This window comes from Ixodes scapularis, unplaced genomic scaffold, assembly GCF_016920785.2.
Source record: "Ixodes scapularis isolate PalLabHiFi unplaced genomic scaffold, ASM1692078v2 PGA_scaffold6__148_contigs__length_123643588, whole genome shotgun sequence".
In the NCBI taxonomy this organism is placed as follows: Eukaryota; Metazoa; Arthropoda; class Arachnida; order Ixodida; family Ixodidae; genus Ixodes; species Ixodes scapularis.
Genome location: NW_024609881.1, coordinates 84,844,109 through 84,872,031, shown reverse-complemented (window position 1 = coordinate 84,872,031; position 27,923 = coordinate 84,844,109). Strand labels below are relative to the sequence as shown.

Genomic DNA, 27,923 nt, shown 5'->3' with positions numbered 1-27,923 from the left:
TTTACAAGTTTTTTTGTTTTTTTTTTTCTTTTGACGGTGGCGGTGGTGTGTGTTCGCGGAGTGCGTCTGTATTTCGCCTTTCTTTTTTGGGGGGGATTTCGAGGTAATCGCGCACACTTGTGTCGGATTTCCCCTTCCCTTTGTCCCGTGGGACTGGTGCAGACGCTTGCCGGTTGCCATGCGCTGACTGATCTCCGGATTAGAGAGCAACGGACAGATTTTCCATCTCCGCCGCCGCCGTCCAACAAGTTGAGCGACATGAGCGCACATGGCTGCCCGCATCTGACAAGTCTCAAAGACGCCAAGGGTACTCAGGCCTACCGGCTGATCCACTCGTACTTCGTCTGCTGCGTTTCCAAGGACGCCAGGACAAAGAAGGTGGGAACGATGCCTCCTCGATAATCCCCGCTAATCCCGCGGGTCGGATTAAAAAGCGTCCCCATCCAAGACCGGCCGGTTCGCGGTGTTCCACGCGAGACGCGGCACGCCGGCGTCGTGCGATTCATTTTGTAGTCCGTCGTGTCGCGGACTACCTTCCCGTTCTCGTCGTTTAAAGACCGTAATACCGTTGAAACCTCTCAGCGGCGAAGAATCAGTCCTTATTAGATCACGTTTGATGGAGATGCCGGTCGGTGAATGCCGCATCTTTCATCCGCAGTGCGACCCGGCCCCTTCCATTTTTGTCTTATTTAATAGGTGCTTGTCGGGAATCGCATCGATAACTGGCCGTGTAAATAATTAGTACTAGTCTGTTCTTTAATAGCTGGCGGGTGTCGTTTTGCTGTTTTTGTGTCGCGGTCTAACGCGAGGTCGTTGCTTCCTTTCGCTGACCGTGAACTTGACGTGAGCCGGTCGCGAGGGCAAAGTGGTTTTCTCTCTTCACTGCGCTGTCTCTACTTTTTTTGTTTTCTTTTTCACAGCTTTTTCAGGAGCGTAACAAAGAGTGGGGTTGAATGTCTACCTAAAAATCCTTGATTTTCTCATTCGTTTGTTGTTTGGAAACGTTTTCAACAGAGTGTTGTTGTTTTCTAAAATAAAACTGCAAAAAAAAATGTTTTTTTTTTTTCTTGATAGAATTTAATTTTGAATTGAGAACAGAAGAAACCTGTTTCAGCATGAACAGAAGGTGCATGGAAACATAAAAATACCTGCCAAATCACTTTAACTCCATTACCTATCTCATGCTGCAAGCAAGAAGTTTGATGTTATCATGTGGCCACTACAGAACTAGGTATGGTGGCAACAGGAAAACTAGCGATGAATGTTAATTGTATGACAGCCCCATGACATTGCTGTTAACTTTGCATGGTTTCCTGCAACTTTTTTTGTCTCATCTGTGTGTTATGATTGTCTGGTTGGGTCATAGCAAACAACTCAATAAAACATTCTAAAAATATTAAATAAAAAAATAAACACAGTTATAATGATAGTGCACTTAAACGCAAAGGTGCAAGCGAGCTGGACAGGAATGACGAAAATAATCCCTGGAGAAGGGAGCAAGGGGAACAGAGGACAAACACAAGACTCCAAACACAGCTAGGTGACTGGTGCGACCAGGCGGATATTTTCAGTCGCGCACCAGTCACCTAGCTGTGTTTGTAGTTTTGTGTTTGTCCTCTGTTCCCCTTCTCCCCGGATTATTTTCGTCAAAAAACAGTTACCTATCTTCCTTGTCTTTGAAGTGTTCTCTTGCTTTTAAAATAGATTGTTCTTGGTGTATGTAGGTTTGCACAATTTACCCCCATCATCTCTAGTCCTTCAAATCAGTGGCTCAGGCAGGAGAGAGGCTTATCAAGCTTCAACACCCCCCCCCCCCCCCCCCCCCTCCCACCCCCGACATCCCACCAATCCTATTAAATATACACATACATTTAAAACCCCCTCCTCCGCATCCCAAGTCATGGACGTCCCAGCCGAACCACCTCAGCCCCCCCTCCCCGAAAAATATTTGTGGCTATGTCAATGCTAATGTATGCCGAGGTGCTGTTTTAAGATATGCATGCTACTGTCTGCTAAAACATGCGTACGGCGATTCCTTTTGACGGCCTTGGATTCCGTACGCCGCCTGCCAAACACGAGTCGCAGTTAGGGAGCTTCCATGACCTTTGAGCATCCAACGGTTTCACCATAAAGGCCCATACGCACATCCGCATTTGAGCGACAGAATGCGCTGTGCTCGCTTGTGGTCACTTGCGACAAGAGAATGCAATGCACTGGGACACTTACAATCTACATACATATTTCCTCTTTTGTTTTTACACATCTTTTTTTTTGGGGGGGGGGGGGGGGTGCTTGAAATAATTTTGTTGCTGTTATAAGCGTCCGTTTCTCATAAATAGCATAGTTCATAAATTTCATCGCTCAAGTACTGCAAAATTTTCAACCTACTTATTTTGTCTTGTATTTGTATTTATCTGTGTATTTGAAATAAATCAAAATATGTCTCTTGTTTGTAGGCCCAACTGTGCAAGTGCCATGCGTGCCATGCCAGAGGTCCCCGCCTCCACGCTTGCCTGCAGTGCGTCTACTTTGGCTGTTACAGCAACAGACACATCCACGAGCACGCTCGCACCAACCAGCATGTCCTAGGTGTGTCTAAATGGCCGCCACAATGGCAGTTCCACCTCGAGAGTCTTCCAGAAACATACCTAGGGAGATTCGTTTGTCTGAAACTTGTTGCCAGGTTTGAGGCCTTGAGGATCCCGGAATTTCAGTCGCGACAGTCAAATAGGTTGCTATTGTGTTTAAAAAAAAAAAAGGGGGGGGGGGGGGAATCAGAAAATGAAAAAAACAACAACAAAGAAACAGATAATTTATCTTAGGCGAATAGTCCTGGTTGGCTACTCTGTGTAGGTGAGGAAGGTTCAGGGAATAAGAGCATCCTCTTCAGCTGTTCCTATAATTCATTGTTTTGTCTGTACTTCATTGAGATGATGTAAGCTATACTTTTTCTTCATACACCATTTGGAGCATCAAATAGTTTTGTCGCTTTAGGGCAGTGAAATGCCCTCGAAAGCAGTCTTGCTCTTCAAAAATGGGATGCTGTGGCTGTTGGGTTCCGAGAGCAACTTTCAATGTGTCATTGAAGACCCATCGATAAGTTTATTTGAAAATCAGTAAAACCCTGTTTTCTGCATCTAAATATCAGTGTTCAGAGCTTAGAAATAGCCTAGTAGTCAAATGCGCGCTACAGTCGACTCACAACATTTCAAAGCTGTTAAAAACATTCTTTGAATTAAGGGTGCACTAAAGCGCATTTTGAGATCCTCGTTTTGTGGTCATAACACAATCTACGAGTTCCAAGCACCCTAAAGAAAACAAAATTACACACATGCGTACGCAATTTTCATATTAAAAAAGTGATCAAAGTTTTCAACACTTAGTGTTGGCACAGACCGACAGATGGTGCTATCAAATCTTGCTGAATATGGTGGGACTGGTCGGCCGCTCGTCCATGCGGGAACCCATCGCTCACGAGTGGCTGACAAGCGCTGTTCGTCGTTTGGCCATGTTCAGCAAGGTTTGGTAGCGCCATGTGTCGTTCTGCGGCAATGGTAAGTGTTGGTGTCTTTCGTCACTTTTTTATTGCACAGATCGGCCGTGCATGAATGTAATTTTGGGTTTTTTTAGGATGCTTAGAGCTTGTAGATTGAGTTACGACAAAAAAACAAGGATTTAAGAAAGCACTTTAGTGCCCTTTTAAGGGTACTTCAAATCACCGAGAGTCTATTGTATTGTGGAAGGCAGTGGCAACCTCCACCATTTCCGCGTCCGCCGCCGTCACACCCTGTTTGCCAGATTTTGCTTCGTCGTCCAGCAGCGTGAGTGCAGTGTTGAAAGGGTGTTGGTGGTGGTTGCATCCCTCCACAGCGGTGGACATCTCGTACGGCGTGGTGTACTGCTTCACCTGCGCCGACTACGTCTACGACCGGGAGCTGGAAGCAATGGCGCGCAAGCATCGCCGCCGGTGCGCCAGGCTATTAGGTGCGTTCGTCGTATCTTCCGCCGTCCTATTGGGTGCGTCGAATGGGTCGCGGTTTCAAGAGCCAGGGTATGAGCATGGCGTCTGGAACGCGTTTTTGTCCAACGCGAAATCTAGCATCCCAAAATGGCAACGAAAATGAGTCCTTGCATGATAATGGTACAAGTTTTCACAATCGCGGCAGCCGGTTGTGGAAACGCCGTCGAAGAAACCGAGCAGCATCAATGTATTTGCAATGTTCCGGCTTATGGCCACCAGAGTATGCGCTAACTGGACGGTCGCAGAGTCAAATGGGGGTTGGCACGTATTTGCATATCCACTTTCGTTGCTGTGGCACTGCCCCGATTGCAGTGTTATGCGGTTGTGGCGAGACCAGAGTGAAATCGAGGAAATGGTGAAGACGCTGCAGACGCATCAATTTGTACGCACATTCTAGGCACTGCATCGTTGCCCCAAGTGAACCTGTAACGACGCGCTCTGATTGCGGACACAACATTGGCTTAAAAAAATGTCGGATAGCACCGGCGCGACACACGACCCAATACAAATGCTCTTCTTTTGGACATACATATCACCTTGAAAGGAAACATACGTGTGCGACAGATAAAACGACAACAGTCTCGGCAATAGTGACAACACTATTGCCGAGAAGCTGGGGCACGACAACAGCATAAAGATTTATAGGTACGTTGATGATTACCTTGTGTTCAGCGAATTGGCAGAGCGATCGCTGGATGGTGTTGTAACCCAGATGCTCGATGTGTTTTCCTCGTGTTCCGGAGGTCTGAGGTTTACGCACGAGAAGCCGGTAGAAGGGACACTACAGTTCCTTGACCTTAAAATACGCTTTCTGGAGAGCCACATACGTTGGGCGTACGAGCCAAGATCTAAGAAATGCATCCTGCCATACGAGTCTGCCCATTCAAAATTAGTAAAAAGGGGCATTGCTAGCACGTGTTTAGAGATGGCCCTAAAACAATCTTGTGAACATTCTGTGCTGACTGAGGTTGCGGAAGGATTGTTTAAAAAAATTCAAAGGGGCAACTAATCGGGCAAGAGAGAGGCCAAAAACGAGACCGTTAATTATTCCGTACTTGCATGCCATGTCCCATAATTTAAAGAAAGTTGCACAGCGGTTTAGAGTACCCGTAGTATTTTCAGCTCCGGAAAAGATGGCACGCTTGTGCCGTAGAATCAATAATCCCCAAACAGACATGGAGCAGTGCGGCACAAAACACAAAACCAAATTTGCTGAGTGTGCCGTCGGAGTGGTTTACGAAATTCCGCTGACTTGCGGCTCCGTGTACATCGGCCAGACTGGCAGATGTGTCAATGATCGTGCACGGGAACATGCGGCAGCTATGAGAGCAAGCCCGTCTGGTAATCTAGCTGTTCATTGTAGTCGCTGCCCGTGCTCACCAGTTTTGCATGATGTGAAGGTTCTGGCGAAATATAAAGATAAAATATGCCGAGAAGTGCACGAGGCGTTTCAGATTAGAGCAAAGGGAGAGGACTGCGTTGGCGAGCCTTCCCTTGCCCTCTCAGGGAAAGAGTTTGATTTTATCAAGAGGTCTTCTGGATTGATGGGATGAATTTGCGTTTTTAACGGCCTATATATTGTGGGTTTTTTCCTAAGGAAACTTTAGTTGCGAGTGCGCCTCGTCCTGTTTACTCTCGTCTTTGTCCTGTCGTTTTTTGCCGCTGTACTTACTGATCATGAACCAACTAGCCCAAATTTCTACTTTACTGAAAGGGGCTTTTCTTTTGGAAAAGACGTGCTAGTGGCAGAAGTGCCGAAGGCGAAGTTTTGTTTCCCTGCCTCTGGTTTTGCCATATCGAACACACCGCTGACTGACAACGCCGTTTCTCTTTGCTTTGTGCGGGATAACCTCGGGTTTTATCACTTTAACATACCGCACTATCAAGGCTTATGTTCTGGCTATTATGAACAAACCGATTTTTAACTGGTATGCCTATAAGCCATAGATACAGGAGTAATCCTATAGATCTGGGGGTCATTTGCCATTGTTGCCTCACGTGATAGTTGTTTTCCTTTCTGCGGCAGGTCTTAAAGAGTACTATCACCACTGGGAGCCCACGAGCTTCGAGCTCGATCTCCTGCGTCGAAATCCTCGAAGGAAGCGCATCTGCAACAATTCTTACATAGGTGAGACACGTCCTCGTGCCTTAACTTCCTTAAAGGGGCCCTTCAATCATATTTAAGCGTCTACCTTTTTTGCGGTTTCCACGTCTCTTGGGGTTCTGGCAAGCCAGCGGGCATGGAGAAAGAAACTAAATATCAGTGCGTCATATTTTAACCGGACGACGCGGAAACCTCCTGCACCGACAAAGGGGACCCGCGGTACCAAAAGCTCGCAAAATGTGACGTCTTTGGTCCTGGGCTTACTACTGGTCAGAGCCGCTAAAAGTTTCTTTCTAGTCGAAATACAAAATATAAGTGGCGCAAACTGTTTCATTTATTTATAAAAGTAGTTTTTGTTCAGTATTTTAGATCAGAAAAGAAACTAATGCAGTTTATAAAGTACGGAAACAAGAAATGGCCCGTCGACATACCCGCCACCAAGCGGTTGAAAAGGCGGCGCATACTAGAAAGGAGTAGTGGGATCAGGCGCCGACACGGAAAGGTCCCGGATGTACGCGGCGGCGCTGCGGTTGTATGGACAGGAGGATCCGACCGGCTCCGAGCGTTCCGAAGGCCTTCGGCGAGAAGCTTTGTCTTATGGTTTGGCCGTTTCGCGGTATGGCAGCGCGAAGTGGCTCCCATCCTGAACTGATCTTTACCCCGTGTTTGCTGTCGTTTGTGGCCACTGAAGTGTCATGCCGAATTAGTGTTAAATCACTCAGCAAATGCATTGAGAGCCGCTCTGGCTGCCTGCTGCATACAGCCTGTCCAGAACATGCTTTAGTGGCGCCCTCTTGCGCCGTCAACACGGAGTGCGGCAGCCGTGAGCGCTCGATGAGCTCACTACCCCTCCTCTAGTTCACGGCCACTCAAGCAACCAAGGACGTCATGAGGGAGGTTATTTTTGGCTTGTTTTTGTAATCTTAATTTGCCTATAACTTTTAAACTAAAGCGAATTTCGAGAAAAGGAAAGGTTCACTAAGTTATTACGTTCAGTGCGCTCAGGTTCGGTGCAAATTAAAAACCAGTAAAAAAGTCCTTGCAGGGTCCCTTTAAAGATATTCCCCCCTCTCTCTCGAAAGAGGACAGGGTTGACCCCTGCATGCTTTTTCATTTTCTTTTATAGGAAAGACAAACCAGAACGGTGGTCTAGAGATTGTTCCTAGAAACATTTTGTAGGAAAGAATCTCTAAAAGCGCTTTGTAAGGGAATTATCCCTGGAACTTGGAAAGAGTTCTTGAAAGGATTTTTAGGGATTCTTCCCTTGAAGATGTCTTTCCTTTTTGAAGAATCCCTAAACCCTCCTTGTATGGAAAGGATCCCTAATTGCTTTTAGGGAAAGAACCTTTATATTATGCAATGTTTCCAAGATTCTTCCCGATAACTTTATTTTTATCCCTCAAAATTTTTGGTGTAAAGGAAGGATTCCTAGAACTTTCCTGGAGAAGAATCCCTAGAAGGTGTGATTTTTAAGGATTCTTGCCTGGGACATATTTTCGGGAAGGACCCCTAAAAACATTTTCTAAGGGAAGGATCCCTAGAATGCTTTGTAAGGAAAGAATTCCTAAAAGGCAGAATTTTTAGAGATTCTTTTCAGAAACATTTTCTGCAGAAGCATTCCCTTAAATGGTTTGTAAGAAAAAAGTCCCTCCATCACTTTTTACAGAAAAAAGTATAAAAAGATCTGATTTTGAGAGATTCTTCTCTAAACATCAATGTCGGCCTTGTCCCGTTCCGATGACAGTTTGAGCAATGCGATTGAGTGGATCATGCTCATCGTCGCTCGGTCGGTAGTGCAACGAAAAGCAATTATCGCCCGTTGATTCCACGCCTCACATCCTGATTTCAGACCCCATCGTTTAGCTTGCGTGTAACTTTGAACGGCAGAGAATGAGTCGAGGTCTCGCACAAACGCTGTTATTTTTGGGTGCCCCGTCGTTGCAGGCCTCCGGGGACTGATGAACCTTGGCAACACGTGCTTCATGAACTGCATCGTGCAGGCCCTGACGCACACCCCGCTGCTGCGCGACTACTTCCTCGCCGACCGCCACGTCTGCCAGTTCCAGGACGACCCGGCCATGTGCCTCGTCTGCGAGATGTCGCGCCTCTTCCAGGAGGTCTGTGAGAGGCAGCAGCCGTCTCCTTCGTCACGTCACGACGCTGGGAACGTGTCCCCAGCGATGCGCTCGCCGTGTCCTCGAATGTGGTCCCTCAATTTACAATTTTTTCCCGACGATGACGTCGCGGAAGCGTCGTCACGTCGCCGCCGGCCACGATCCCAGCGACGTCGCGGCAGCGGCGGCGGATGTGGCGGATGCCCGTTCCGCTCCGGTTCAAGGGGTTTGCGGAATCTTCGGCAACCCGGAGTTGAAATGCAGTGATGACGGCGAAGTGCGCCTTTATTTATTTATTTATTTATTTATTTACCCTCAAGGTACAGAGTACATTTTAGAGGCGAGTGAGCAAACAATAAATAAACGTAATTAATCAACCAAGGGTGCTGTTAATAAGTGATTGCTTAAAGAGTGAAATATCATTAATATCTGCAATAGAAGCGGGAAGGTGGTTCCAGTCAGTCGATGTGCGAGGTATGAACGAGGTGCTGAATTTGAAGGTGTTAAAATTAGGTATGCCTACCTTGTGAATATGGTCGAGACGGGATGAACGGTAAGAGGGCTCGAGCATTAGTTTCAAACGGAGAGATGGGATGTGATGATAAATTTTTTGAAACAGGCATAAACGAGCTGTTTTGCGCCGAGACGACAAACTGGGAAGTGACAAAGTTAATTTCATTGATGTTACACTGGCTGTACGATGATAGTTAGATAAGATGAAACGAACGGCTCGGTTTTGTGTAGCTTCTAATCTGCTGATAAGACCTTGGTGACCAGGGTCCCATATGGATGACGCATATTCTAATTTAGGACGGACTAAGGACTTGTATAAGGTTAGTTTAAGAGAAGAAGGGGCTTGAAAAAAGTTTCGTTTTATGTAACCCAACGTGCGGTTAGCATTACGTACAACATATTCGACGTGTGTATTCCAGGTAAGGTCAGAGGTTATATGGACTCCAAGGTATTTATAACATGTAACAGACTCAAGGGATTTATTGTTAATGCTATAAGTAGGACATAAACTGTTAGAGCGGGATACTCTCATTGACTTACATTTATTAGTGTTAAGTTCCATTTGCCAAGAGTTGCACCAGAGAGCTATGACGTCAAGATCAGATTGCAAATGAATTACATCAGAATGGTCAGTTATATTGCGGAAAAGGACACAGTCGTCAGCGAACAAGCAGATCGGCGAGGAAATATTAGTTACAAGATCATTAATATAAATTAGAAACAACAGGGGACCAATTACAGAACCTTGCGGTACACCGGAATCGACAGGCACCAAATGAGAATTATTATTATTTACGTTGACGAACTGGACCCGATGAGATAGAAAGGCGATAATCCAGTCAAGCACATAAGGATCAATGTTTAGAGTGCGAAGCTTATGGATTAGTAGCTTATGGGATACTTTATCGAAGGCTTTTGAAAAATCTAAGAAAACACAGTCAGTGCTAGAGCCATTATCAAGGAAGGAGTGGAGCTCATGAGTGAAAGACAATAATTGAGTATCGCATGAAAATGGCCTTCTGAAGCCATGTTGAGCGGACGAGAAGAAACTATTTGATTCAAGGAAAGACACTAAATGGGAGCAGATGATATGTTCGAGGACTTTACAAGGAACACTCGTTAGAGAGATGGGACGGTAGTTGAATGGGTCATGGCTGTCACCTGATTTATGCAACGGTACCACCTTCCCTGTCTTCCAATCATCAGGTATGGACCCTGACTCAAGTGGTTGGGAGAATAGTTTAGAAAGAATGATGGCCGAATACATTTTAGTGCTTTTTAGAAATTTAGAGTTAATACCGTCAACACCTGCGGCTGATGAACACTTCAACACATCTATTACCTTAGATACTCCTATGACATCAATGAAGATAGGGTCCATTGGTAAAAAATTCCGAGAAGTTAGAGGAGGCACATAAGTGTTACTAAGAGCTGAGAATGATCTAACAAAGACATCATTCAACACAGAAGCACACTGGGCAGGTTCCACAATTATCCCATCAGAAGAAGTAAGAGATATATTTTTGGTTACGCTATTGCTGACAATATTCTAAAATCGTTTAGGGTTATTAAGAAGCATGGATGGAAGCGTATGGTTAAAGAAAATTTGTTTTGCATTTTTTACTGTTTTGGCATTGCTCGTCAGCAATATTGTGATAGGCCTGCCAACGCAATTCAGATGAAACGTGTTTAGCGGCACGGAACAATCTTCTCTTTTTGCTCGTACTTTCTGCCGGGACTTGTTGCATTGACCCCCAGAATCGTGACTTCCGGAGACGTGACACGCCGGTTTACTTGGCGTCGTTCGTCGCCACTTAAGGATCACTTTCGACGCACAGGCGAGACGAGATGACAAGCGCGTTGGGCAGGGACGCGTTCCGGGTGTTGTACTTACACGAAGGAGCAGAGTTGATTTCGCCGACGAAGCCGGGTTGTGCCTTGTGTCTTGCGCACTGCCTAACGTATAGCTTCGTCAATCCGAGACTTAAAGGGCTTAGAAATCGAAACTAACAAACATACTTTCGGCGTTTTGGTTGTTATGAAATTTACGTGTTGCTGAGATGGATGTCTTTTTATTAGTCGGGATGTCCTTCGGGCGTCTACTGAAGCTTTTTGGTGGAGCGTGTGACTGAGAAATTGGGATGTGTCGGTGTGTGTGCGTGTGTGCAGTTCTACTGTGGGAAGTCGACCCCGCACATTCCCTACCGGCTGCTCCACTTGGTATGGACGCACGCGCGGCACTTGGCCGGCTACGAACAACAGGACGCGCACGAGTTCTTCATCGCCACGCTGGACGTGCTGCACCGCCACTGCAAAGGTGGGCTAGCCAAAATGGTTGCCTACTTTGGCGCCACTCCTTCAAACAAGGAGAGAGGAGCGCCGCCAGCAGTGCGGGGAGGGTGAGAAGGGAGCGGGGTGCTCGGATGAGTAGTAACACACAAAACAAAAAAAGATGCAACAAACTCGCGCACTGTGCAGCAGTTCTCTCTGCAGGCGGAGAGCAGAGTCGAGATAAATTTTTTTTTATTGCTCAATGCTTTTTCGCGCTGTGGCTTGCTTTTATCTTTGCCTCTTCCCTCACTCCCCGCCTTTCCTTCCCTGGTTTTTTGTTTTGTGTTTTGAAGGCATCCTGATTTTACAGTGGAGCTGTTAAGGGCTAGTTTCTCCAGTTTAGTGTCCGTAGACAAATAAATCTCGAAACAAAAATCTGGACAGCTACCACCATCCATGAGCGACAACCGGACAACCGGCTTGTTGGCTGTCTAGTTGCCACAGTTGCTCATAGATGCTGGCAACCTTTCCAGCCTTTCCACTTTGGTTTTCACCGGAGTGGAAGGGCTGAATTTCTCTAGGCGCCGTCCTTGAAGTCATCCTGGGGGTCTTCCTAGACGTCGTCCTTGAGGCTGTCCTGGACGTCATCCTTGAGGTTGTTCTTGAGGTCGTCCTAGGAGTCATCCTCGAGGTCGTCCTTGAGTTTGTCCTAGATGTCCTCAAGGTCATCCTAGAAGTCATCCTTAAAGTCATCCTAGACGTCGTCCCTGAGGTCATCCTAGACGTCATCCCTGAGGTCGTGCTAGGTGTCGTCCTTGAGGCCACTCTAGACGTCATCCCTGAGGTCGTCCTAGGCGTCGTCCTCTAGGTGCCGTCTTCAAGATCGTCCTAGAAGTCGTTCTAGATGTCTTCCTTTGAATCGTCTGAGATGTCGTCTGCTAGGCGTCGTCCTTCAGGTCGTCCCACCATGCTACAGCTTCGCTGATCGTCCTTCTTCCCCGGAGTGGAAAGGCTGAAAGATTTTTGTTTTATCGCCACGGCGTGGCGCTACTCACAAGGCCGCAAAGTGCGTTCTGTCGGCAAGCCAGATTGTGCCGCGTTGCAACCTCTCCCCCCGCCGCTGCTCACATGGTAGTTATGGCCACCCCATAAAAAATTTGGAGAATCCTGCTTGGGACCAACTTTTTTCTGGCATTTCAAAAGAAGCGAAGACTGCAAGTGCCCAGCTGTGCTCAAGGCATGCGAGTGCATAGATGCCCATTGCATTAGCTTCATTGCCAGGAAAAGTTGTCCCCCAGTATAGTTGTGCCATCTCAGCGCATCGGAGATGACCGATCGATCGGGTTGTTTGACTATTCCGATATTTGCGAGTAACTTTCAGTTGTCGATTTGTTTATATTTTCAGGCACCAACGGGATCTCGAGCACTAATCCACACCACTGCAACTGCATCATTGACCAGATCTTCACGGGGGGCCTCCAGTCGGACGTCGTCTGCCAGTCCTGCAAGTGAGTGGACAAACTTCCACTGGGAGGGCAGAGCAGGAAGTTGTGCAGATGATATGAGAGGAGCAGCTACGCAGAGAGCAAAGTGGCAAAAGTTTGCGTGTTTATACAGTCCACCATTTTGGAAATACCTGGTGCTGCATAGCGGAAATCTGGGTTTGAGGATTCTGAAGAAACAGTGTGTAAATTAGAAAGGAGGGGAAGAAGCATCTTAGAAGAAACTTTGGGGCAAAAAGATAAGCCACAATGAGAACAAAGGAGACTTTGAGGGGGCCAAATCTAGGCCTCTGCAGCTCTGTAAAGTCAACAGGATCTTGCTTGCTTGGTAAGGGGAGTGACCGTGCTCGCTTGAGCACATGCTCACGTATTGTCGTGCCAGAACCTCCTGAACCGGCGATATTCTAAAATGGTTACACTCTTCTTCACAAAGGTAGAAAGTGAGGAATCCAATTATTGGCTTGTTACGTTTCCTGGTGTGCAGGAATTAAGCTTTAGTTTCTCTCGGTTTTTGGGGGAAGGTTTCAAAACATAGTTTTTTACATCAGATTTAGAAAATCCTAATGCTCAAAAGCATTGAAAGGCAGCAATGAGTTCAATCATCCAAAAGTTCAGTCCTGGAAAACTTTTACATTTGTCGGACTTTCCAAAAAGATTTTGGCCAAGACTCGGCAGAATTTGTGACATGCACGCATGGAAGAGTGCCATTGTCAATGCATGCAATGCCACTGTGTAGCTTAGGTATTATGCCACAAAGCAAGAAAACCATGCAAGTTCGACTCACATGTTGACGTAACGAGGCAAACAACTCTAAAAGATGCACCTGTGAAGTGCGTGGCCATGAAAATTCATTAGCTGCAGCAAAGTGTGTGCTGCACAGCAGGGGATGCGTTCCTGTACTGAGACATTCTTTAAAATCATGTTGGTCTGTTAGTGTGGCTCTGTGTATATGGGTTACCACTTTATTCTTAATTTTCTGTCTTGACTGACACTGCAAGAAAAGTTTCATTGCCGAAAGGAAATGGCTGGCTGCACCATTGCCGTACCATTCGGGAAGTTGCATGATCTTTGGCTAAACGATAGCGAGGTTTATCCAGCTGACTTGGGAGTCTTAGGTTTAGTGTGAAGGTACCGTAACATCCCGAGATAGTTCACCCAAGATCAACACCGAATTGGGGGAAAATTGTGTAAGCGAGCGCCATTCTTGTACTGGTCTTTTTATTTTATTTCACCAAGCGCATTTCAAGCGAGCGCCATTGTGTTTTGCCGTTTTCTTTTATTTCGCTGGGCGGAAGGTTGAGTTCTCAGAAGATTGTGATTTATTCTAACTCCTCGGCGCCGGGAATCTCGCACGTGGATGCCCGTGCCATGAAGGCGCGGCTGGCTGGCGTTGGGCAGGATGCGGATCGGGCTACAGCCTTGGGCGAGACCAAGCTGCTCAAGAAAACTATGCGGCAGTCCAACAGCGGGACTCAAAGCGAGAGTGTGTGTGCGATGGTGGTACGCGACCACCAATAGTGTCCGTCTTGTAAACTAAAATTGTATCGAGAATATTTAATCCAGTGTTTCTTTAATTCCAAAAACCCATTTGTCAAGACCTCGTTTATTATCAAGAAGTTATTTTATTCGAAGCACCATCGATTACAATTGGGAGTGGGCTAACTTTCGGTGCACTGTGAAGGAAAGTTGAAAACACCCTATTCTTAGGTCATGTGTCCCTGTCAAACTTGTTATCACGGCAAAGGGCAAAGAAGCAAGGATGACTTAGTTTCTTGTCAGCAATGTCCGCTTGTACCCCGCCGTGGCTAATTGGCCGCATTTACGCCGAGGCCATCATTGATCCTAACACTATGATTACTAAGGGTGGGCTATCTTTTGGTGTTGAAGAAAAAAAGCAAATCAAGTCGCAAACGGGGGTGTGCTATCTTTCAGTGTTAAGGGGGGACACTGGCTAGAGGTTGAAGTTTTAAACTACTCAGGTGACCGGAATGAAATTAGCAGGGGAAATTTAACTTCAGATGTAGGTGTACTATGCAAATTTTCAGCTCTCTAGGGCAACTTTACATACCTGCATAAGAAGATGTGTCACTCTTCATTAAGAAATCTATGATATGCAAATGAAGCTATTAAGCACCATTTTAACAGCTTGAGTATAAAGTGAGGGATGTTGGACTTCGGGCTATCTAGTTTTTATAACTGAAATGTAAATATTTCAGGAAGGGTGATTACCTCAAAATAGGAGATGGATATCTGTCCTATGTCAATTGTTGAAAACATTGTTTTTTCTCAATGAGGACTTTAATGTACAACAAAATAAAGTAGATAGCCCGATTCCCCAGTAAATTTCAGTTCAGAAACATCTTGATTGTGGTATCAGAATAATTTTACCTTCAAACAAAAGATTCCTTCGTATGAAATTTGCAGCAAAAAGTGGAACTGAGAAAAATGCATTCAAACATTGAACTCCTTTACGTTGTTACTGCCTCAAAATGTGTTGAAATATTTTATATCAACGTAACTATTTGGCGCATGGTTTTGAAATTTAGTGTAACGGTGTATAATTAGCTTCTAAAACCGAAACCCTTAAAATTGAAAAATGAATTTTTTCAAAAAATTTGGAAGCTCAGGCCCATGTCCCCCCTTAAAGAAAGAATTGCAAATCAAGCCGAAAATAGGGTGCACGCTATCTTTCAGTGTTTAAAAAAAAATTGCAAATCAAGCCAAAAATAGGGGTGGGCTATGATTTGGTGTTTAAGAAAAAAAATAGCAAAGGAAGCCAAAAATAGGGGTGGGCTATCTTTCTATCTATGTTAAAAAAAAATAGAGAATTAAGCCAAACATAGGGGTGGGTTACTTTTCGGGGGCGGGGCATCTCTCGGGACATTACGGTGTCTTGTGCAGCGACGCTTGAGAGAGAAAATGTTTCAGGGGAGTTTCGACCACCATCGACCCTTTCTGGGACATCTCCCTGGATCTCGGTCCCAGCTCGCACCTCCAGCAGCTGATGCCTCACCCAGGTTGGCAAACACTTCATTTGTCATTTGTCCCAGAACACTAGTTTGTTCCGTTTTGATATCCCAACATTAGTATCGCGTGAATAAAAAAGAACATGAAAAATCGAAGTTTGATAGCCTTTGTTTGAAACATCAGCAACTGGTTTGACCCTACTGATCTTTGTCTGTAAGCCTAGATCCTTCACCATATTCTTTCTCGGAAAGTACGAAGCATGAGCTTGTATGCTATAGGGTATGCACGCTCGTGCTTCTTGTTCGCTGTCGTGACAGTGAAATTATTAATATTCTGGCAACTTGCACCTTGCGACAAACACGCAGCATGAGTTTTCGCAGCTCTGCCAGTTTTGTGACCGAGCACTGAACTCAAATGGAAGCGCCAACGTTGAATGACGTTGTGTTGAACATTTCAGACGCCGAGGACTCGGAACCAACATCTCTCCTGGACTGTCTGGAAAGGTAGTGGCTGAAGACTTTCATCTGTGCATTTCTATGTGGACGGTGTTTGCACTAAAGAAGAGCGCTTGCTTTAAGTGTGATCGTATCGACATGGCCAAGCAACGTCGGAAAGTCTCGGACAAGAGCAGCTGACCATTTTTTCGTGCAATTTTATTTCAAGTGACTGATTTTGTTTATCATCCTTAAAGGGACAATGAAGGCAATTTCGGAGATCTCTTTGGCGATTGAACTGGGTTCCAGGCACGTCTCAGGCCACGTTGCCCAAATTTCAGCCGAAACCGGCGCTTGTGTGCCGCGCAAATCAATTAAATAGTCGCGGTAATAATCGTACCGGGATCGACTGGGGCGACGCCCCAAGAGTTGCGGGAGAACCCAGGAGAAGCGGAGCTCACGTGACCGATGCGGGGCCAAGGAGCGCGACGTCACAAGAGACGCGTCAGCGATTGGTCGAAACGAGAAACGTGTCCTCGGTCACGTTTTGGTTCGCGATTTTTAGAAATACTGTTCTAATTTCCGCTTGAATAACCATCAAAAGTATAAATCGGATCGGAAATAGTTACTAAACCGTAAATAAAGCAGCATCAGTGTTTTTTTCTTTGCTACGCTGGACGCGAAACTGGCAACGAGCAACTATGGGCAACAAAATAAAATTAAAAAAGAACACGGTACTCGAAAGATTTTGCAAAATGGTAGCTGTAGATGGCTGTTCTAACGGTCGACTGAAGACCAGTATTCGTTCGGGCGACGCTAGTTTTCACGTGTGGGTTGCTGTTCGTGTTCTTTGACGACGAAAAGAGGAAGTCCACGGAGGAACCGGATCCTGGAACGGCGGGATCGCTGCCGCTTTCCCGTCGGCATCTCCCCCGCGTCCGTCCTTCGGCATGCGGGCCGCTCGTTGCCGGCCGGGCAGTCTCCGTCGGGTGATGGCAGAGGCCGCCACACACATACTCCCGTTCCGTTGGTGTTCGGTCACTGAACGGAAGCTCGAACTCGCTCGCGAGAGTGGCATTCATCCATGTTGACAGAGTCGGCGCAACGACTGCGCCACCGCGCTGCTACAACCCACCGCGGTAACCAGAGTCTCGATCTCCTAAATACTACCGATACCGACTATTCACACTTGACGTCACTCCCTACGTCACCTCTGTTTTCGGAGGCCCAGAAACGAGACTGGAGATGGTTCAGTTTCAGTTTCTTTACTTCTTTCGTAGGCACATAAATACGCGTCATAAATGTCTACAAAAAATTGGGCGGCATGCTATGTTCCCAAGAAGCATTAAAACACCATTTAAAAAAATTAAATAAAATCGTCTTCATTGTCCCTTTAAAGGAACCATGAAACTAGCGTCTCCCTACGAAACATGTTAAAGGGCAACTCTGCTTCATTTTTGGTTTTGAAAAAACAATGCAGTCCTCTTCAGTATCGGCTAGGAAGACCACACGTCAAATATTACGACGCAGTTCTGTCTAAATGTTTCTTAAACGGTCCGGCAAACTTTGCAACTCGCCAAGTTGCCGAAATCGGCTGACTCGAGCGGGCGAATTCAGGCGCAACCAACAGCGCAGTCAAGGCTACGGCATGGGCGGAGCCAACATTGAGCTAAACGTCATCATTATGGCCCCCTTTTGCTTGTTTTTACTTCTCCGATCGAGCGTAGCGCACGACGTTAGCAACGTTGCCTCTCGGCGCTCAGCGGTCTCCACGTAATTGGTGTAACGTGTTTGCGCAGCGCGCTTCTTGGGAGCAGACCAACCTCCCGCCGTAGTCCCACCGTTACCGCCGTCTTCCGCGTCACAACCACCGTCGTCGTCTCACCGTTTGTGATTATTGCCTCTCGGAGTTTCGTCCACACTACGGACACCACGTGCGCAGAGTCGCAGACTTATGCCGCAGTTGTACAAACGTCGTCGAATGCCGTAGACACCAAAACGTGGCGAAGAGTGCGGTGCAGACAACACTCGCGCCTGCCGCACGTCCGCCCCCATCCCGCCCGTCGTTGGGCCGAGGATCACGTGACATCTCGTACCACGTGATGGCCATGTACTTGGCGGCCCGAGGCCAATGTTGCCGGACGGAGCCGAAGTTACGGTTTCGATTTCTGCTCGTGTTTAAAATTAGATTTAAAAATATATATCCCATTTTTCGCGAAGCAAACGACGTAGTGTCTTTTACTAGGGCTTTTTAATTCGAAATCACTCATTATCCTGAAATCTTCGGAATTGAGCGGAGTTGCCCTTTAAGAGAGGATTATCTGCTGGCGACGGTTTACTCGGTTAGTTGCGGAGCCTGGAGGTGTAACGTGATAGCAGGCCATTTGATTGAGCAAAACTCGGAATGTCTTAGTTTTCTACATTGACTTAAAACGAAAGAAACACACAAGACAACGAAACAGACGACACAGCTTTCTGTGTCGTCTGTTTTGTCCTTTTGTGTGTTTCTTTCGTTTTAAGTCAATGTAGATCCCCAACACGCTCAAGTCTTTAATTAGTTTTCTACCTTTTGAGGTTTTGTTGAAATTAAATGTCCTAGTGACCCACACTATTGTATTTTTTGCTTTAACTCGAGAAAGTCTTAAAGGAGCACTAAAGAGCAATTTAATGTCTTTTTATGGTTCAGACTCGACCTACACGCCCCAAGCATCTGACAAACAAAAATTTTACAGTTGAGCATGGCCTTTTTCTTTGTTAAAATTGCGACCAAACATTGAGACGGACCCCTTTGCCTCAAGCCTTCTAGAAAACCCAAAATTACAATCATGCGTGGCCTTTTCTTTCATAAAATGGAACCAAACATCGCAACACATCCCTTTGTCCTAAGCACTCCAGAACACCGAAAATTAAAAATCATGCGGGCCCTTATTTATAAGAACGCTATCAAACATTGCGGCACTCCCCTTTTAACTGAGATTACCGTAATATCCTGAGGCATGTCCCGCTCATGAAAGATTACCCACCTTTATTTTTAGCTTTATTTCCCTTTTTTTTTTTTTTTTAGAAATGCCAAAAGATAGTTTAGTTTTAGTAATCCTAGTGTAGGGATCAATGACTGGCTCGACGCAAATGGAGCTAGGTAGCTATGGCGGGACATAAGCAAACATTGCTGATTGGGAAGTACTGTCGTACCTGTTGATAACAAAGTCAGTTATAACGAAATACCGGCTATAGTGAAGCGATCAAAATTTCCCATACCCGTCAAAACTTTTTCAATATATTTGTATGGGTTTTTAGGGACAGAAATTGAGTGGCTCCCACGAATATAGCAAAGAAATATTGTGCGATAATTTAAAAAAAGAATCATATTCTGAAAGTTTACCAAGTCACTTTGTCGCCGCGGCCGAGTAGCGACCCAGAACAGGCCGCAGACGTGCTGCAAAGGCCAGCGGCGGCAGCCTCTGCAACGTCGTTTGCTTCCCGCTCCTTATCTACGAAGCAGTTTTTCTGCATCCCACGAGGAAAAGTCGTCTTGGCATGTCGATAGGGGCGATCAGAGCACTAGCGACAACGTACCGATGGAGAGGCCGAAAAGAGTCTAGATTTAAGCGAGGGAGAGACTTCAACCATGGAGAGCATTTTCAGTTTAATGGCAGACGCCTCCAGGGCAGATTGGCACAAGTGCGCCTGCATTTGGTTGTCTCGTGGCAAGGAAACCGGGCGGAGAGGCGGACACGTTTGCAGACGTTGGACACTTCTGACTCCTTGCAGGCAAGGCGTTTGGGTGGGGGGCGATCGCCCCCACCGCCCCCCCCTTGGATCCGCCACTGCCATGAACTTCATTATAACCGGTCTCGAAAGTACAGTCATCTTTGCTTCATCGCTCCTTGCCACGATAACAAGTTTGACAGAGACTCATGACCTAAAAATAGCAGTTTTTAAACTTTTCTCGATTGCGTACTCGACTGGCCCTTGATTTTAGGTGAACTATCCCGGGATATTACGGTAATCTTTGAAGAGGGAGCGTGTTGTGATGTTTAGTTGCATCCTTAATGGAAAAGAAAAGCTCTCAATCTTAAAATTCATTTTAGTTACCTTTAACTCCCTTTAAATCCCCTTTAACTCCCTGTTGAACCACTGAAAAAGTTTTGTTTTCTTTATTTGAAATTTTTGATTGAGATAAGTGTTTTCTTTGATATTTTCCCAAAAGAAATCGACCTTCTAGCCTTCCTCTGGTGGTAAATTACGGGTTCGTAGCATGCAAAGTTTATTTTAGCACAGAGTCTGTTTAGGGCTGGTACCCCCGGGTAAAGTGGAACAAAACACCGCGGAAACCTTTAAGAAATGTGTAACATGTTGTACAAAAGGGTGGTAAATTGATAAGAAAGAACTAAACACTAGGCGCGCCCCAGTGGGAACCGCACCCTTGACCCCATGATTGTGAGTGCGGCATTCTACCACTGCTCTAATTAGCAGGTACACACAGAGCTAGCTGGCTTTAGTCTATGACATGGCGGTCTTTACCAACTGTTCGAAAGTGAATGCCGATCGTTGGCGTTCCGAGTCGCAGCGTTCGCGTTCAGTGTTTGCTTTTGAACAGTTCATGGCAAGAAAAAAAAAACTTAGACGTGCCCATCACATAAATGAGGACAAGATTTGAAATAAAAAAACATGCTATCCCCCCCCCCCCAAAAAAAAAATCTTCAGTGTCTTTCACAAATCTCGAAGAATGCTCGGAAACACATTCTGTGTATACCGACTCTATCGGTAGGATCAAGATAAGTTTTGCATTTTTCTTTAGATTTATTTAAAGTGGGAGGCTATGAGTTGTCGTCATCGCGGTGTTCCGTGTCGCAGGTTCACCCGCCCGGAGCACCTGGGCAGCTCGGCCAAGATCCGCTGCGGCCAGTGCCAGAGCTACCAGGAGTCGACGAAGCAGCTGACGATGAAGAAGCTGCCTGTAGTGTGCAGCTTCCACCTGAAGCGCTTCGAGCACTCGCGCAGCTTTCACAAGAAGATCTCGTCGCTCATCAGCTTCCCCCAGTACCTGGACATGAGCCCCTTCATGTCCTCCTCCCCCAGGGCCCCTGAAGCAGTCGCCCAGGCACCCGAGGGGGCACAGGAGCCCTCGAGGCCCTGTCACGACAACAAGTGAGCGGTGTCGCCCATTTGCTCATATTTAAAGCGGTAGTTTTATACGGACAGCCAACCTCGGGAGCGGCAGCTGCATAAGCACGAAATGTGTAGGTTGGTTAGTCCGTAACCGCTAAACGATCTTGAAGAAACAAAACGGCGACCAATGCCAGGGATTGAACCCCGGTCACCAGTGTGGAAGCTGAGTGCGCTGCTGTCTGAACTACAGACCCAGCACACAGGAACGGGAGGAGCAGAAGCAGGTGGTCTGAGAAAGTGCACGAAGCGTAGAGGTGCTGAAAAAGCAAGGGAGAGAGGAGCAGAAACAGGTGGTGTAGAAGGAGTACGCAGAACAAGGAGGAATGGAAAGGGCACAAAAGTGCACTTCCCCTCTCTTGGTGACCCAGAAAATTCACCGCAAAGGCTTTGTATCTGGCTGTCTTGGGTAGTAACGCGTTACTAGTAACACGTTACTGTAATTGTGTTACTTTTTTGGTAACTTGTAACTGTAACGAGTTACTTTTTTAAAATGTAACTTGTAACTGTAGTTCTATTACTTTTTCCTGAGGTAACGATGAAAGTAACAACAATACTTTTGTCGTTACTTTACAGTCTTTTATTAATATTATATCTCTGAACGAGGACAATTTAGATATTCCTTGCACTTTTCAAATAGTCTATTCCGACATTTCGAGTGTCACGCTGGTCTTGCACGAACTTGTGAATACCTTTTTTCTCAAGAGTCACGACCGGGATATAGCCACGTGTAGATTTCATAAGAAAAAATCTAGTTATCTTTACGCACGCACTTGTACTTTGTAACTGAACACTTACATCTTAGTGTCTTGAAGCACTATCAATGTTGTGGTTTTTCTTTTTTCTGTGAAAACGCTTTTTAATCGGGTGAATCAACCGTGAAACAACAATACACGCGGAGGGCACTGCGCATGTTTCATATTTTGATTAGCGCCAGTTTTCTGCACTGTGCATGTTTCGTATTTTGATTTGTGCCACTACTCTGGCGTGGAAATTTTCAAACACTAATTTCGAGAAGCAACTTCTGCTAAGTTACAATATGAAGTAAAAAGCATACTTTTTAGTTTTATGCAATAAAACTTGGTGAGGGGAGTTTTCTAGTTTTTCCTATTTTTTTTTTTTTTTTTTGTGTTATAGAAAAGTAACTGAAACGTAACGTCGTTACTTTTTAAACGTAACTGTAACGAGTTACTCTTTTGTTGCGGTAACTGTAACGGTAACTTCGCTACTTTTTTTCTTAAAGTAACTAACTATAACGAATTATTTTTAAAAGTAACGTACCCGAGACTGGTGTCCGGGTGGTACTGAAGAGAAGCGTACACAACATCACCAATGGTGTGCTCTAAGCACCAACCAAACTAATAGCACCGCCCACCCTATAAACTACCGCATCTAAATGTGTCTGGCAAAATGACCAAACTTAACATAGAATCTGCTATACATAATGAAGTTTTACACATTTAAAAAAAAAACGAAAAACTATGGGAGGTACAGGAAATTCATTTCTGGTTATGCTCCCAGGTACAAGGATAGTTGTAGCTGTCAATTTCCAAATTGACTAAAATCTATGAGCAAATTTTTAATTGCTTTAAACATTTCAACAACTGTCCTTGAGGCCCTATTAAAACAACAGGTGAGTAGAATCGCCTGTGTGCTCGTTTTTTAACATAGAATTTGTTATGCAGAAACTATGGGAGGTGTGCAAAACCTGTTTTTACTCGAAAGTTATGCTCTTAGGCAGACACTAAGTGCAAGGATAGTCGTAGCTGTCAGTTTCCTAATTAATTAGTTAACTCTTTAATTACTCCAATTAGGGCATGTGTTTATCTTCAAAGCAGCCGCATTCCAAGATTGGCTGTTTCCTTTTTAGTATTCTTGTAACCAGCCTGTGTTCCGAGATATCTGTCTCCAAATTTGCCCCTTTATCTAGTTAATTCCTGTGACATTCCTTAGCATTCCTGTGATAATGGGGCGGAGCCGATAACAGTTATTCTCTGCCAGAATGTGTTAAAGGTTGGGATCCCCAAGGAATGTGTGATGTAAGCGCTACAAAAAGCCATGACAGGGGTGACCCAGATTTAGGGGTGAAAACTGTACAAAAGAATGCCTAATCTAGACAAAAGAATGAAATCGAGGAAGTCCCCCCTGATAACAATAGAGTGCAGGACTCCTATGTTCCTAGCCCGACTCTCTACCCCTTTGCCAGGGGGGAGACTTGTCAAGCGACAGTTACTGTATTTATTCGAATATAAGGCGAGGTTTTTTTTTCCAAAATCCGTAGTCTCAAAGTCATACCCCGCCTTATATTCGAAGCTCAGTATAGCAATATGGCGATTTTTTTTTTTTTTTCTTGGGTCCTTCAACTGCCCCCTCGCCTTATAATCGTGACCGCCTTATATTCAAATAAATATGGTACTTTGCCGTGCCAGATGCGGAAAGCATGTGGCTAACCGCGTGACCGTGTCATACGACCTTATCACGTTATTCGACGTCACGGGAAGAATTCAGAAGAGACGTGCAATGGTGGAGAATTGAGAGAAACCGTTCGATTCTGTGCGTATTGAATGTATCTGTAGGATCAAGGTTGATCAAGCATACAAGGGCACATAAATCCACAATTTTAAGTTGACTGTAATGCCGGGTAGTTTAGGTTTCCCTTGGTCCCTCTTGGCTCCCGCAGGTACTGCCTGTTTGCAGTGGTGAACCACAGCGGGACCATAGAGACCGGCCACTACACGGCCTACATCCGCCAGCACCGGGACCGATGGTTCAAGTGCGACGACCACCTCATCACCCGGGCAAGCCTGCAGGACGTGCTCGACTCCGAGGGGTATGCCAGCACTCACCGCTCTCATGCCTTGATTTTTTATCTCATTAGTCTTACCTCTAATTTTTTTCTGTGGCCTCGTCTCTTATTTTATCATCTTTCTCTTCTCTTATCTTACCTCTCATTTTCTTACCCTTATTTGTCCTCTTTACTTCTTACACTTATCTGTCTCTTTATCTTATTTTCTTACTCTTATTTGTCATCTTATTTTATCTCTTATCTTCTCCCTTACATTCCTCCTCTTATCCCTTATTGTATCCTCTCCTCCTCATCTGTCATCTCACCCTGTTCCTTCTCTCATTGTCTTCTCTTATCTGTCAGCTTATTTGTTATCTTTAGAGCCCTGCATATCTGCCGATTATCCCGATTATCCCCGTATATCCGCAGTAAACTGGCGGATTCGGTTAAAAATGAATCAGATTTGGCGGATTGCGGATCGGATTGGGGATCGGATGCGGATAGCAGGGGCTGCGGAAGCGGATTGGATGCAGATATCCACCGTTCCGGGTACATTTTTGCCGAGGCGGCCCATGAACGTGTGCAACCGTACAGTGCAGAGTGAATAAAGTGAGTGATACTATGAAGTGCATCATTGAATATATTGCAGGGGAAAACTACTCTCTTAGGTAAAAGGTGCCAATAAAAAAAAAATTGTTCTTTACATAAAAAAAAAAAAAATTTGATTCTTACTATCTAGACAAAAATACTGTCCCTGGAAAAAGTAAAGAATGCAGAACTATCAGTCGTCCCGGGAAGCGTGTTCTTGTTTGGCAGAGAAAGAGGGGAAAACATTCTTTGGGCAAAGAAAACCCAAAACGTACAAGCCACAAGAATGTAGAAGAATCCTGCAAGTGGCTTCTTTGCCTAGAAGTATATATTGAGGAGCTGTCTGATCCTCTGGAGTGGTGGAACTTGAGCCAGCAAGAGTTTTCGGACCTCATTCTTGTAGCGCAGTTTGCGCATACCATCCCAGCATCAAGTGCGCCAACGGAGAGAGACTTCTCATTAGCTGGTATTAAATTAAGAGAGGTGAACCAGTCTGGGAATCCGTCCGAGTTTTTGATATCCTGCTTCTACGCAGCAACCTCGACAAGTGAATCGTTGTGCGTGTGTCTTTTTCTCGACAGTTGGCACCGAGTTGTTTTTAAGGGGGGACATGGGTCTTTGGAGCCAAAAACTTCCTAAAACTGCATTCTTTTGAAAAGGGCGATGGCTGTTGTTCTTCTGAATCTACCAGGCTTATAATTTCGTGAACGAATATTTGAGCTATTAGTCAATTTATAATATCTATGTGGGCTGCATGTGCATTGAAGTTGACTCTAAAACATTGTTTTCACAAAACACAATTTTTGGACTCATTGAAAATTTACAGGAGGGATATCTCAGCATCTGGAGCAGATAGAAATTTAACCATTCCTGAAATGTGTAGCTGAACGTGTGAAGCATACAATGTTGAGAGCAGATTTTTTTAATATAAGTCTAGAAAAATTTCTATTTGATCTTTTGCTACATTACTTGTTAGACATGCATTGAGCACTGAAGTTCAATGTGTGGTAAAATCACTAATAATGAGTTTATCTTAAAAGTGCTTCCAACATTGTATTCTCTACACTTCATAGTATCTAGCCATGTGTTAAAAAGAATATTTTGTTGAGCAGTTTTTTTTCTATCTTTTTTCCAAACAAAGGCAGGCAAGTTTTAATTATTTTGAGTACAATGCAACTGACTGAGAAAATGACCAGATATATGAAATCTGCAGAAAAAGCTGAACAAGCTTGTGCAGTTTCATTAAGTTTGGTCATAAAATAAGAAAAAAAGCTCCAAGACCAGTGTTCCCCCTTAAGTATATGGTTCCGAGCATGTAGTTGACGGTTCGTGTTTAAGACTGTAACCGATAGGAGGCGTTGCCATTATTGAATATTAAATTTTCCCAGTGGTATACTCACGCCTTACCACATATCCAGGAGTATTTTGCTTTGGCGGGTGAGCGCCTCTCCTCTCCTGCTTTTTTTTTATTGTTTGGCCTAAATAAAATGACAGAGTGCTATTAGTCTGTTCTTTGTCAGTTTTTATGTTTATGTTTATGTTGCTTGAAGTGGGTTTCACAGGGCAAAAAGGAAAATAAATATTAATTTCCCTCTTTTTAAGTGCATCTACTGGATGGAATGTCAGTCTCACGGACTCCCAAGACGATCGCATAACTACGAGCATTTTTCCAACGATGTGAAATGTCTCTGGAAGGATGATCACTTATTATATAAATACAATGAAATGGAACATGATAAAATGACTTCAACCATATTCTTGCACGAAGAATTCTTCTAGATATGTAGGCTGAGGGCTTATAAGATACCATCAATATATGCTTTTTAAAATTTTTATTCATACTTGATTTTATTATGTAAAATGAATGTGTGGATTGCGAGTCGGATGTGGTTCCGAGTTTCGCTAATGCAGTTTGGATGCAAATCCAAAGTCTGCGGATGCGGGTCTGATGCGGAAACAAGTATTTAAGAACATTGTATATGCGGTTTGGATGCGGATACGAAGTCTGCGGATGCGGATCGAATGCGGATGATCAAACTGTTGTCTGCGTAGGGCTCTAGTTGTCTTCTTACCTTTATCTGTCATCTTATTTGTTATCTTATCCCCTTCCCCTAACCTGTCTCTTATGCCAGACTTGTGCTTGTCTCAAATACTCTAGTCAAGATACTGCATTTCAAATACTTTGGTAGTAATTTAATACCTTGCAAATATATTTGATTGAAAGTATTTGCTACTCAATTACATTTCTTGGTATCTTGCACTCAACCTCAAACACATTTTTTATCTTTGAAAACATTGGTCGCTGGAATATTTTAGGGAATGGGAATCGGCACACCCGGGGCCAAGCTGAATCGATTGCGTACATGAAGCGAAATGAACGAAAACAGTACAGAAATGAAGCCAGGACCAAAAAGGCAGACGCAAAATGCAAATAACAAAAAAAAAAAAAAAAAAAAAGCCCTTTTTCTTTCTTCTTGTTGCCCCCGCCTTCTTAAAAAAAGAATGTCAGTTTATTTCCCTAGTCTGTCACTTACGGGAACATTAATAGTGATAGCCTGACCCTTTCATGAGGTCAGATATTCTTACAAATAAGGCAGGAAACGGTACCAGCATGATGAGCTCTCAAAATGCAAGCTGAGTCCTTCCAAAGTTACGCGTTTTTCTGAACGCGCTTCTAGAGTAAGAATAGGGGAAAACAATGAAATCGGCGACCGGGAGAAAGGCCGCACTACAACTCTTCTCTAGTTCCCCTTGTACTACACTCCTTTTCAAAATGTAGTCAATTATGGATGCAACGTCCTGAAAAGTCTGCCCCGGATTTCCTCCTCGCAGCTACCTGCTCTTCTACCACAAGCAGATCCTGGAGTACGAGTGAGCCCGAGGTCTCAAGGGCGGTCCCGTGGTCGTCGCCGTGCGGGCCTCTTCCGGCGGGCTCTCGGCGTCCCCTTCCCTCCCGCAAGGTCATGCCGCTCGCCTTCAGGAAGCCGAGCCGCTCTCACCTTCTCTCATTTGCTCAATAAATTATTGCTGCATCGTCGGCGGCGTCGTCTACCGACCTGTCAGGCGTGGCTGAAACCGAGCCTCGTCTGCGTTTATTCCTTCGAACTACGGTCACCGACAGCTTAGGGAGGGAGGGGCACGGCGAGTTCCAAGCGTCTTGTTACTGCTCGTCAGCCAATGAAAGCGCAGCATGAGTTGATTAGAACCCCGAAGAAGAAATTGCGAGGTAAAAGGTGTGAACACAGTAAACCATGCTGTCAGCGACTACGCAGAGCATGAGTTTGTCTGCTTCTTTTGCAAGGGCTGCGGTGACGTCGGAACGCTGAGCTCTGATTGGCTCCGATTGAAGGACAGTGGGTAGTTCTCGAGGCAGCTTGCATTGAGGTCTAGCCACTATCCTTCAATCGGAGTCAGTCTTAGTGCGGCGTCCTGACGTCACCGCAGCCCCCACAAAA

General features: G+C 45.2%; 1 protein-coding gene across 1 annotated transcript; it reads left to right on the top strand.

Annotated features, from left to right (window-relative positions):
* The first annotated feature begins 13 nt into the window (after positions 1 to 13).
* LOC8028713 (ubiquitin carboxyl-terminal hydrolase 22) lies at positions 14 to 27,547 on the top strand. Its single transcript, XM_029993861.4, has 12 exons — positions 14 to 378; positions 2,457 to 2,589; positions 3,871 to 3,984; positions 6,048 to 6,149; positions 8,070 to 8,242; positions 10,922 to 11,069; positions 12,429 to 12,531; positions 15,454 to 15,542; positions 15,950 to 15,995; positions 20,784 to 21,077; positions 23,776 to 23,925; positions 27,301 to 27,547. Exons 1-12 carry the CDS (start codon positions 259 to 261, stop codon positions 27,341 to 27,343), a joined length of 1,515 nt encoding a protein of 504 aa, XP_029849721.2. The 5' UTR covers positions 14 to 258; the 3' UTR covers positions 27,344 to 27,547.
* The last annotated feature ends 376 nt before the right edge of the window (positions 27,548 to 27,923 follow it).